Consider the following 13,907-nt stretch of genomic DNA (forward strand, 5'->3'; position numbering starts at 1 on the left):
CCAGTAGGATGGAACACCTGGAAGACAGAACCTCCGACATTGAAGACAAAATATTTAACCTTGAAAACAAAGTTGAACAAACAGAGAAGATGGTAAGAAATCATGAACAGAATCTACAAGAACTATGGGACATCATGAAAAGGCCAAATTTAAGAATTATTGGGATTGAGGAAGGCTTAGAGAAACAAACCAAAGGAATGAACAATCTATTCAATGAAATAATATCAGAAAATTTCCCAAATCTGAAGAATGAAATGGAAAATCAAGTTCAAGAGGCTTATAGGACTCCAAATACACAAAATTACAACAGACCCACACCAAGGCACATTATAATGAAAATACCTAACATACAAAATAAAGACAGAATTTTAAAGGCTGTGAGAGAAAAGAACCAAATTACATACAAGGGGAAACCAATACAGATATCAGCAGATTTTTCAATCCAGACCCTAAAAGCTAGAAAGGCCTGGAACAACATTTTTCAAGCCCTGAAAGAAAATGGATGCCAACCAAGAATCGTATACCCAGCAAAACTTACCTTCAAATTTGACGATGAAATAAAATCCTTCCATGATAAACAAAAGCTAAAAGAATTTACAAAAAAAAAGCCAGCATTACAGAACATTCTCAGCAAAATATTCCATGAGGAAGAGATGAAAAACAAAGAAGCAAATCAGAAAAGGGAGGAATTATCCTAAAGGAATTGTCAAATAAAGGAGGAACCAAGTTGTGTCAAACAAATAAATAAATAAAATTTTAAAAAATGAACCAAATGACCGGGAAACCAAATCATATCTCAATAATAACCCTGAACGTTAATGGCCTGAATTCATCAATCAAAAGACATAGACTGGCAGATTGGATTAAAAAGAAAGATCCAACAATATGTTGCCTATAAGAGACTCACCTCATAGAAAAAGATACCCATAGACTAAAGGTGAAAGGAGGGGGAAAAACACACTATGCACATGGACTCAGCAAAAAAGCTGGAGTATCCATCCTCATTTCAGACAATGTGGACTTCAAGCCAAAGTTAGTCAGAAGGGATAAAGAAGGTCATTTCATACTGCTTAAGGGAAGCATAAATCAGCAAGATATAACAATCATAAACATCTATGCCCCAAACAGTGGCTCATCCATGTATGTCAAACAAATCCTTCTCAATTTCAGAAACCAAATAGACCGTAACACAATAATACTAGGTGATTTTAACATGCCTCTCTCACCACTGGACAGATCTTCCAGACAAAAATTGAACAAAGAAACCATAGATTTCAATAACACAATCAATAATTTAGACTTAACGGATATTTATAGAATATACCATCCAACCAAGAGCGAATACACTTTCTTCTCAGCAGCACATGGATCCTTCTCTAAAATAGACCATATATTATGCCACAAAGCTAATGTTAGCAAATACAAGAAGATAGAGACACTACCATGTATTCTATCAGATCATAATGGATTGAAGTTAGAAATAAATGAAAGAACAAAACACAGAAACTATTCCAACATCTGGAGATTAAACAATATGCTATTATATGATGAATGGATAACAGAAGATATTAGGAAGGAAATTAAAAAATTCTTAGAGGTAAATGAGAACAAAGAAACATCATATCAAATCTCTGGGACACTATGAAAGCAGTATTTAGAGGGAAATTTATTTCATGGAGCGCATTTAATAAAAGAAGTAAAACTCAACAAATAAACGACCTAACACTACAGCTCAAAGCCCTAGAAAAAGAACAGAACAGCACCAAAAGTAGTAGAAGACAGGAAATAGTTAAACTCAGAGCTGAAATCAATGAAATTGAAACAAAAGAAACAATACAAAAAATTGACAAAATAAATAGTTGGTTCTTCGAAAAAATAAACAATATTGATAAACCTTTAGCCACACTAACAAAGAGAAGATGAGAGAAAACCCAAATCACTAAAATTCGGAATGAACAAGGAAATATCACAACAGACAGGATTGAAATACAAAACATAATTAGAAGCTATTTTGAAAATCTATACTCCAACAAAATAGAAAATTTCGAAGACATCAACAGGTTTCTAGAGACATATGAATTGCCTAAACTGAACGAGGAGGACATACACAATTTAAATAGACCAATTTCAAGTACTGAAATTGAAGAAGTCATCAAAAGCCTACTAATAAAGAAAAGTCTGGGACCAGATGGGTTCTCAGCCGAGTTCTACAAAACCTTTAAAGAAGAGCTCATTCCAATACTTCTCAAAGTATTCCATAAAATAGAAGAGGAGGGAACCCTCCCAAACTCATTCGATGAAGCCAATATCACACTGATACCTAAACCAGACAGAGACTGATCAAGGAAAGAAAATTTCAGACCAATATCCTTAATGAACATTGACGCAAAAATTCTCTAACAAAATTTTAGCAAATCGCATACAAAAACATATTAAAAAGATAGTGCATCACGATCAAGTGGATTTCATCCCAGGGATGCAAGGTTGGTTCAACATCAGGAAATCAATAAATGTCATTCACCATATCAATAGACTTAAAGTCAAGAATCACATGATTATTTCAATAGATGCAGAAAAAGCATTTGATAAAATACAGCACCCCTTCATGCTCAAAACACTAGAAAAAATAGGGATAGTGGGAACATTCCTTAACATTGTAAAGACCATTTATGCTAAGCCCATGGCTAATATCATTCTAAATGGTGAAAAACTGAAAGCATTCCCCCTAAAAACTGGAACAAGGCAGGGATGCCCTCTTTCACCACTTCTATTTAATATCGTTCTTGAGACTCTAGCCAGAGCAATTAGACAAACCAAAGAAATTAAAGGGATATGAATTGGAAAAGAAGAACTCAAACTATCCCTGTTCACTGATGACATGATTATATATTTAGAGGAACCTGGAAATTCCACCAGAAAAATTCAGTAAAGTAGCAGGTTACAAGATCAATGCTCATAAATCCAATGCATTTTTATACATAAGTGATGAATCTTCAGAAAGAGAAATTAGGAAAACTACCCCATTCCCAATAGCCTCGAAAAAAATAAAATACTTGGGAATCAATCTCACAAAAGAGGTGAAAGACCTCTACAATGAGAACTATACAACACTAAAGAAAGAAATTAAAGAAAACCTTAGAAGATGGAAAGATCTTCCATGTTCTTGGATAGGAAGAATTAATATTGTCAAAATGGCCATACTACCTAAAGTGCTATACAAATTCAATGCAATTCCAATTAAAATCCCAATGACGTACCTTACAGAAATAGAGCAAGCAATTATGAAATTCATCTGGAAGAATAAGAAACCCAGAATAGCTAAAGCAATCCTTAGCAGGAAGAGTGAAACAGGGGGTAGGTATTGCAATACCAGATCTTCAACTCTACTACAAAGCAATAGTAACAAAAACAGCATGGTATTGGTACCAAAATAGACAGGTAGATCAATGGTACAGAATAGAGGACACGGACACAAACCCAAATAAATACAATTTTCTCATACTAGACAAAGGTGCCAAAAATATGCAATGGAGAAAAGATAGCCTCTTCAACAAATGGTGCTGGGAGAATTGGAAATCCATATGCAACAGAATGAAAGTAAACCCATATCTCTCACCATGCACGAAACTAAACTCAAAATGGATTAAGGACCTCGGAATCAGACCAGATACCCTGCTGATTATAGAAGAAAAAGTAGGTCCAAATCTTCACCTTGTTGGTCTAGGATCAGACTTCCTTAACAGGACTCCCATAGCACAAGAAATAAAAGCTAGAATCAATAACTGGGATAGATTCAAACTCAAAAGCTTTCTCTCAGCAAAGGAAACTATCAGCAATGCGAAGAAAGAGCCTACAGAGTGGGAGAATATCTTTGCCAATCATACTTCAGATAGAGCACTAATCTCCAGAATCTATAAAGAACTCAAAAAACTCTACTCCAAGAATTCAAATAATCCAGTTGACAAATGGGCCAAGGAAATGAATAGACACTTCACAGAAGAAGATCTACAAGCAATCAACAAACATATGGAAAAATGTTCAACATCTCTAGTAATAAGAGAAATGCAAATCAAAACCACCCTAAGATTCCATCTCACCCCAATTAGAATGGCGATTATCAAGAATACGAGCAACAACAGGTGTTGGCGAGGATGTGGGGAGAAAGGTACACTCATACATTGCTGGTGGGACTGCAAATTAGTGCAGCCACTCTGGAAAGCAGTGTGGAGATTCCTTAGTAAACTTGGAATGGACCCTCCATTTGACCCAGCTATCCCACTCCTTGGCCTATAGCCAAAGGACTTAAAATCAGCATACTACAGAGATACAGCCACATCAATGTTCATAGCTGCTCAATTCACAATAGCCAGACTGTGGAACGAACCTAGATGCCCTTCAGTTGATGAGTGGATAAAGAAACTGTGATATATATATATATATATATATACACACAATGGAATATTACTCAGCCATAAAGAATGACAAAATTATGGCATTTGCAGGCAAATGGATGAAACTGGAGAATATCATGCTAAGTGAGAGAAGCCATTCTCAAAAAGCCAAAGGAAGAATGATATCGCTAATAAGTGGATGATGACACATAATGGGGGGAGGGAAGGGTTAGTGTTAGGGTTAGAGTTAGGGTTAGGGAGGGGGACAAGTATGGAGGAAGGAAGCACTGTATAGAGGGAAAAGAGGGGTGGGAGGGGTGAGGGAAAGGGAAGAAATAACAGAATGAATCAAACAACATTACTCTATGTAAATTTATGATTACACAAATGTTATGCCTTTACGCCATGTACAAACAGAGAAGCAACATGTATCCCATTTGTTTACAATAAAAAAAATAAAATAAAATAAAAGCAATGAAGGAAAAAAAAAACCCTATGCACTTTGTATTTTGCTGAAACAGCATTCACCCAAAAAAGTCCAGTTAAACACATACTTAGCACTTAAATATATGTCGATTACATACTTATATCTAGTCAAGTTTTAAGACAAATCTGTAATATATTAACACTTTCAAACACATTCTGTTGACATTAAAGATAATTGAATGATGACTCGCTCTATTCTCTTAAATAAATGATTTACAAAGATCAGATCATATCTCAACCAGTGGCTACTTACTTCAAAATTGGTATTATTTTATTATTTCCAAGTACCCTCAGCTACCATATAACCAACCTCACAGATTAATTCCTTTCTGTTAAAAGGCTGCTATTCTCTGAATTGATAGTATCAATATTTTTGAGATTAGAGGGAAAGAACTGTTATGTGCAACATCCAGGTGGCTGTAAGATATGTTCACTTTCCAAAACTATGTAGTTCCACAATCATTCTTCTCCTATAACTTTTATTGTAAAAAATTTTAAGCATAAACAAAATATGTCCAGCACTGGCTGCCATGGTACACACTAAAGACCAACTTCAGTCCCTCTGTGTGCTCCCCCCAGTACTGTTTTGAAGCAAATCATAGATATTATTTTGGTTTTCTTAACTATTTAATGTAGTTGCACGTTATTTTTGTAATTTTTTTTAAGTTAATGGTAGTCAGGGTGAGTCTCCGGATGATCTGTGCTTCATCATATCACTGTGGTGTTTAGCATTATCACAACATCAGCAGATAGTACTATTTTTCTATTCATTTGTTTTCTCACTTCACTCTAGCCTATAATTATGTTTGGAGTGAGTGGTATTTATTTATTCTGCTGAAAAAGCCAGACCCACTAAAACGTTCTGCCAGGCGTGACTGTATAATAATGAGATCTAACACATCTAAATTAGCATTAGTCTTCAAAGTAGTCCCCTTGGCAGGTAATTTATTTATTCCAGTGATGCAGCCTTTCACAGAATGTTTTTTGGAAATCCTCTTTTGTAATTGCCTTCACAAATACTTTGAGTCTCACAGAAAACTGAGACTCATTACTTTGGTCAAAACCAGCAGCTAACAAAAATACTACTGAATTTAATCACCTGTTCATGTTCTTGGACTTGACTCGACTCACCTTGACTCTGAAGAACAAACTCATTGCTAAAAACTAAATCTCTCAACCAGAAATTTTGGTTTGTGAGCAGTAGCAATGTTGAAAAGCATAGCATGCCAACCCTCTCAAGGATTGAAAGCCATACAGCAGCAGCTAGGGTAGGAGGTTGGGGTTTCTGCAGGTTAGGGAAAGGGGCACAGCTCCCAGGCCCTAGAGGGTGCTGACTGGAGTCAGGCTGTAGTGCACCATGCTCGTGACCTTGAGCACCTGCCACCTGCCCGACAACAAGTTCCACTGAGCACCATAGAGTGTCTACACTGACCAGGAGATCAACCCCCTGTAGTGGGTTGTGAGCATCTTGCTCTGGCTGCTGCAGGTGGACATGACTACCTGGCAGGTGCTGCTCTAAGTCCACTATGAACATACCATGGAACATATCAGTGGCTTATGTTTACCTGGCCTCCAGAATAGAAGAGACTCCAAGACAGGACGTCATCAGCACATTTCATTGCTGTTGACATCTAGGAGAAAAAAACTGTGCCTTTACTCTGGGATCAAGATTGTTAATTTAAAAGAAAAAATCATAAATGTTAGAAGACGAGGGGTCACAAAGCTGGGTTTGTACCTCCTTGTGATAACTGTCATAAGGTAATTGTGTACCTTCAGAATTTAGAGTGTGAGTACAACCGACACCCAATCCAGACCGGTGGAATGACATGAATGGCCACCTTCACAAAGAGGTTTATGTGGGGCTTAGCCTGAGTGCATTGCCTGGGCTTGCATTAGTCTCACTGCCTGTTGCTAGAAATCTCTCTTCCCAGTAGTGCCCTTGGTTTCTTTTGTTTGGAGCAACTAAAGGAGAAATTCAAGAAGCCTCTTTTAAAATCCTGTAGCTTTGTACTCAGGTTAACCTGACACACCTGGAAAAAAGGAGTAACAGAAAGCATGCTCTCCAAGAGGCAAGGGCACAAGGGAGGTCCTGGTACCTGGCAGTGCGTGGGATCTAGAGGATACTCCATGGCTCTCACCTGCCCTCCTTTACAAGCCCCCAAAGATGGCAGAAGAAGCAAACCTTCCCCACTCTTGGTGAAGAATGCTAATAGGAAGTTGGGGAAATGAAGAAAGCCATCAATGTCTGACTGTCCTGTGAATGTCTTTGCCAAAGGGGGAGCATGACACAGTGGGAACAGTTGCCAGGAGCAGAGTACCTGAAGTTCCCATCGAGATCTGCTGTGACAGGGTTTGGGACTCTGGGTGCAAGTCTGAGACTTGCCCTGGTAAGCATCCCTTACAATGGTCCCCTATGTCCAAGGACTGCAAATGTCCACCCAAAAGCCTCACAGGTCTCAGAGCCAGAGTGCACCAATTCTTGAAGCCACTCAGTAAGCAGCAGATAATTCTGGAAATCATCACTACACAAATGAGCAACAGGGACATTTGCTGTGATGTAGTGACCCCAGAGTGACAGGCCAGCCACAGGCGCCTTCCCAGAAGGGGACCTGGAGGGCTGCCTACAGTTCAGCCCTTCCCATAGCATACACCTTGGCATCAATGACCCTACAGCATGACTCTGGAAAAAGTTGTTGACTCTGGGTCTCATGATGAATTTGGAGATGGCATTAAGAGACCACATGTGCCTTCCAGGCTGGCCTGGGGCATGGCACACACCTGTCCTTTGCAAACCTGAGCACTGCAGGGCCCACCTCAGCAGTAGACCTGCAGGTGGCTGGATGTAAAAGCAGATGCACGTGCACCTGTTGATGCGGCTTGACTGCAGGCAACCAGCTGTCTCTTCACTCCTCTACTCAGTTACATTAAACCAAGGAAAATGATCTGTAGCACCTTTGTCTCTTTTGGATTGTACATATGTACATATTTTGCAGTGTTTCCCGGTGAGAAATGTCCTTCATGCCTCTTTATTCTCTCTCCACATTATAAATGAACACATTTAAAAGCATATGAGCATATGAAAACTCAGAACTTGAATTTTGTCAGCCTAAAATTTGGTGAGAGAATTCTAGTTTTTTAAAATATGAAGGTATTCAGGCAGTTGAAAATTGTACCTTCAGGTTGAAAGTTGTATATTTTTGTCCATACAATGCTGAGTATAGGCCTCTAGCTCCTAAAGAGAGAAGTTTCCTATGTATACATTTTGTCTGGTTAAATGCAATTCTCTCAACTCACGACATTTGGAATGTTAAGAAAGAATTTGAAGTTTGTCACTGCTTGCTTTTGAAGTGTGCAAACACATGCTCAGCCAGCAGGACCCATTCTAGGGGTATAGCCGAGCTGCCATGCCTGCTCCCTGCTCACATGCAAGTGCTGAATTTCATTTGAAAAACAAAAGTTATATTCCAAGCATGTATGATTATGTCAAATTGAACCCCAATGTTATGTATGACTGTAATGCACTAATAAAAAAAAAAATCCAAACAACAACAAACACCCCAGTGCTTGGCAGTCACACTGCCTGTCTTTGTATTGCTCTGTATGGCTTGGATATGTATACATCGAGTGTATGTGGAGGGCATGTATATATTTCAGGTGGCTTACATGGATTTTGTTCTTGTTTTTAATTTAAATTTGCCTTTTAGGTTCATAACACATTAACAAGTTACAAATTCAAAAGGTGTAAAAATGAAAATTTTTTCCTCCCTTCCCTGTCTTGGAGTCCTCCATTTCCACTTCTAAAGATAAGCAGTGTAACTAATTTCAAGCATATCCCTCCAGACCTACTCTATGAATATATATCATTTCTTCATTTTTAAATTTTTTCTCATGCTTTTACAGAAAGTGAAGCATACTATATACAGTTTTGTACCAGCTTTTCATTTAACAGGGTATCATTGACACTTTTTCATATTCCACAAGGAGCTTCCCTTTTTACCATATGGATGTACCAAAAAAATTTTAAGCAACATTCCCAATAGACCTTTTGGTTATTTCTCATTCTTTGCTATTAAAAATAAGCTGCGCTGAGCAAAGTGATACATGCCTATAATCCCGGGCCTGAGATGAGAGAATCACAAGTTTAAGGTCAATCTTAGCAACTTAGCACGACCCTGTCTCAAAATCTAAAATATATGTATGTATATATATGCATATATATATATAGAAAAGAATAAATTTGTACATATAAAATTCTATAATTAATAATTCCCTAGAACTGGAATTATCAGATCAAAGGATTTTGATTTATTTTTTACCCAGTTATTCTCCTTATAGTTGTATTACCAACTTACATTCTTACCAATGATGTAGGCTTTACTCCTTTTTTCACAATTGTGATGACAGAGTTGTCAAATTTTATTTTTTACCAGATTGTGATAAATTTAAATTTCACTTCTCTCATGAGGAGGTAAGATTGAATGTAGGTTTAAAGCCACTTACATTCCCTTCTTTATGAGCCGTGTTTTGTGCCCCTTATTCTACCGCGATGTTGATTTTTTAATTGAATGGAGTTATTATTTCATGGAAATTTGTATTTATTATATAAGGTGAAAGGGTTGTTTTTTTTTTTTGTTTTGTTTTGTTTTTTGCCTCCAGGTTTTTATTTGGCTATTCACTTGATTTGCATTAGTTTTTGCTATATGAAAATATTTACTGTTAAACAGTCATGTTTATCTACTTGTTTTCTGAACTATGTCTGAAACCTAAGTTTTTCCCCATATCATTAGTGCTTATATTAAATCAGTGATCCATCCAGGGTTTATTTTGGTTTTAAGGTGAAAAGTGTAGCTCCAGCCTTTTGTTTCCTTGTTTTTCCTTTTTTCGTTTGGGTCTCATGTTGACATGAATATTAAATTTCAAAAATTTCAGAATCTGCACTGACACATATGAAGATGAATATTACTGGTTAGGCCATATACATTTTTGTATGAACTGGAAATAATTATTTTCAACATATCATAGCTTTTAAATCAGGCCACAAGACGTTACAGATTGCATGATGTGGATTACATGCTCATATTCTCCTTTTTCCTGCTCTGTCACTGAGCTACATCCCCAACCTTTTTGTTTTTTTTTAAAGACAGGATCTAAATTGCCCAGACTGGTCTTGCACTTGAGATCATCCTGCCTCAGTGTCTTGAGTAGCTGGGATCACAGATGTGTGCCACTGTGCCTGGCCTGGCTGTTATTTTTACTTTTAATATAGTTCTCATTTTTTAATGACATGAGCTTCCTAATTTTATTGTTTACTGTTTACTAAAAGTGAACATTTGGTAATATTTCTGAGCACATTGATGACTATATGCCAGAGTCCTCCAAACCAGGCTATCTGATCAGAGGTTGAGGTGTCTGTGGGTCTTGAAAAGGAAGCACTTTCTGGGATAGGAGATCTTATTTAATATCACCCATGGTGGAGGATTTCCATAGGGAGCAGAGAACTTCAGTAAATATTTACATAGCATATCTAGAGTTACTCAGTCATATATACATTTGAAAGTCATATCAATTATGGCAACTGGAATTTATAAAATGAAGGAAATATTGGTGAGATTATTAAGACATAGCTTCAGATTTATAAAGACTTTTAGTCTAGAATTATTTGAAAAGAAAATAGGCTTCCTCGTGTAAGATGTAACTGTGAATATTACATGACTTTCCAATTTCTCCAGCAAATAAAGTAGGAGAATAAAACTATGAACCATTAACAAATACATGTTAATAATAAGAAAATTTCATAAAGCCTCAAGTAGCAAACTATTTTTAATAAGTAATAATATTTGTAGGAGAAACATACTAATTTTTCTAGCTACCAGTTGATAAGTCATTTAAAAATCCTTGGCATTTTTTCCTGCTTCCATCTATAAAGCTAAAGCAGTAGAAACAATAATAATAGTAATTGTTCATTTTACCTCTCAAGGATATTTTGAGAATTCTAAACTAATATGTTAACAAAAATTATAATTTTGAGAATTAATAGGCATTTAAATAAAAATGTATCTTCTTATAAACATTCTAACTTCATTAGTTATTGGAAGAAATGTATTTCATTGGAGTTACTGTGTACATTCTATTATTTCAAATTCAATTTTATTTTTCAATGATTTCTCCTTTTCAAGTTTCAGGCTTTAAAATGTGAATGTCTTGATATTTGACACATTGGCATTGATAAAACTCTTTGTAATCTGTAAAAATTTTTATTGAAAAGCTTTCTAAATTATAATTACTTATTGGGAGACATTGTTTTTTCTTACTAATTTCTGAAATTTTCTCCTGCGCTCTAAAGCTCAGATGTATATATTTTCACTATACATTTTAAATTATACTCTTTTTTTAAACATTGCCACTTAAATGTTTCTTGTTTTGCATTTGAATCTCTTGAATTGCATGGCCATGAGAAAGATAACAATGCCTCTATTTATTTAGTATGAAGTACTTAATATATATGCTGATCCAAAGATAGCCACAACACAAAAAATTCCATATACTTTTTATTTTTCTTACATATACAGAATAAATGTTTTATGCCCATAAATATTTGTTCAGATATTTATTAGTGACAGATGTTGTTGTAATCGATTAACAGTTTATTGTTCATGATTTTATGTTTTATATAATAGTCATGGAGTGTTTGTCACTACAAATTAAGATTTCTTATATATATAAAATAAAAGAATTAATACTATACAGTATAACAACTTCATTAATAATCAGGATTCTAAAAACATGAAAATATTGTGGAAGTAGGAGAGTATTATAGTAGTTTTCATATTTTTTAAACTAATTTTTAAATTTCATATGGCTGCAATATAATTTGATTCCAAGAAAATGAACTATGAAGCATTATTTTTCCATTACACTGCAAATGTCTGTCACCTTTTAGAGTGCTTGAGTATGTTTTATGACATAGTCCTGAAATCTGTGATGTCTTATTTAGAAACTCGGGCCAAATCACATGTAATTTGTTAAGGGTTTGTAGGAATAGTGGTTTACTTAAAAAGTGAGCTCTAAATAGATCAGTGGGCTGATGGAAATGAACCAGGTTTGCTTTATTTTTCCCCCTCTTCAGGCAGAGCTCTCAGCTGGGAGATGAAAGAACATTTAATGATTCATCATTGCTGGAAAATCTCCAAAATAATCATGTAAGCAGCATAAAACGATTATCTTTTTTCATTAATGCATGAAAACTAATGAGTTTCTCAATTGTCTTGTATGTTTATATTTTTTGAACTTTTATGATCATTTTAAATAATTGCCAAAATCTCTTATTGCCAAATTCTTTTTACATGGCCAGTGTGAATTCTTGGTCATTGGAAATTTAGTTTTAATATTATCATTTGTCAGTATTCTTTTTTTTCAAAGTGTTTAATTTTAAATAATTATGGAACTCTGAGTGGAATAACTCACAATTAACAATTTCAAAATGTCTATGGAGGTGTTACTCAATATCATAAACTAGTGCCAAATCTACAATAGGAACTCCAGATGTGAACATCCCACTTAAGCAGTTATTGAAGGGGCTCAGGTTGTGGCTCAGTGGTACAGCACTTGCCTAGCCCATGTGAGGCACTAGGTTCAATCCTCAGGACCACATAAAATAATATTTTTATTTTTTTAAATATTATCTTAAAAGTTATTTATGCTTATTCAGATTCCATCCAATTAACCTGTAGAGACTCCTAGAATTTAAACTTTTCCTCACTAGCTCAGGCTCAATCATGTGACAATTTGAAACACTGGCTGTCTAACACAGGAAGGCTCACATCTGCCCCTGGGTAGGGCCCTAGCAGTGTGTTCCTAGGGGTATCTTGTCTCATTTTTTTCTTAAGTGGACCTTCAGTGACCTATTAGCCTTAGGATCCACCAAACCTAGACCTAGACCTCTTCCCTCTTGTGTTCTCAGGAAATTGTGTTGTCACCTGTCTCGTTATTCTAGAATTGCTACCTCCTTTTCTCTCCACGTCCAGATCTCCTGAGTCCTGAAGCCCTTGTCAGACTTACACGTAGGGTGTGCCCCGAATGTCGGCTTCAGCCCTCTCACAGTCTCACTAGCTATCCAGAGCACCATCAGCCCCTGTGCAGATTACAGCCATGGCCTCCCAACCCGTTTTCTTGTTGGCATTTCACTCCTAATTGTTGCACGTGACAGCTGACACAGTGATCTGGCCCCCGCCTGCATCACCAACCTCCCTTTGAGTTCCTTTTCCTTTCTTTCTATTCGGGCCACAGTGGCCTCCTTTTATTTTCTGAAATACATTTATTCTTGCCTTATTCAGGAACTTGTCAGTTATATGCCATTCCTCCCTGATGGAAGTCACTGTATTGAATTCTTGGCAACACTGAAACCTCACCTGCTTAAACATCTCCTTGTCTTGAACAATTATTTTGACTCTCCCAAGTCACCTTGTAGCATTTGCTTTTTAGAATCCTTAACACACTATCAATAAATAGTACTCGTGTATCGTATTCTGTCTCCCCACAGGTCTAACCTTCAAATGGCTGAGACCATGTCTGTTCCATCCACTTTTTTAGACGGAACAGTTTTTTTCAAGAAATGTTCTGCTTTATCCTTCCAATCACTTCACTTTTTAAAAATTTTTAAGTTTTTTCCCTATATTAATCTGAATGACATTTTTCTTTGTCAGAAGCCAGACAGAAAAATGTTCAATTTTAGATCCTTCTTTTCTCCATATTCTATTCTATCAGCTCACTTTTCAGTCTTCCTCAGGCCATTGAAAGTCCATTGTACTCAGGAGTTGCTTTTTTCTTTTTTTTTTTTCCCTCCCACTTAGTAAAACAGGAGTAAGGCTAAGGTTACCATTTTTAGAGAGAGGGAGGACAGAGCATTGTGAAGTCCCCCATCATCATCTCCCAACTCAAAGTAGGATTAGTTGCCTGAAATCTAAATCTGATCAGGAATTATAGCCAGGTTAGTGTTTTAGAATTTCTATCCTCCTAGGACAAGATTCATCC

General features: G+C 36.3%; 1 protein-coding gene across 4 annotated transcripts in view; it reads left to right on the forward strand.

The window, feature by feature from the left end:
- The window catches only part of ATP8A1 (ATPase phospholipid transporting 8A1), a 217,640-nt gene that overhangs the window by 86,216 nt on the left and 117,517 nt on the right, over positions 1-13,907 (forward strand). For all 4 annotated transcript variants that reach the window (XM_079152800.1, XM_079152799.1, XM_079152801.1 and 1 more), the window contains one exon: positions 12,004-12,076. In XM_079152800.1, the coding sequence (XP_079008926.1) occupies positions 12,004-12,076 (73 nt within the window). The remainder of the gene's footprint in view (positions 1-12,003; positions 12,077-13,907) is intronic.

The sequence above is a fragment of the Sciurus vulgaris genome, assembly GCF_902686455.1.
Source record: "Sciurus vulgaris genome assembly, chromosome: 9".
NCBI lineage: Eukaryota > Metazoa > Chordata > Mammalia > Rodentia > Sciuridae > Sciurus > Sciurus vulgaris.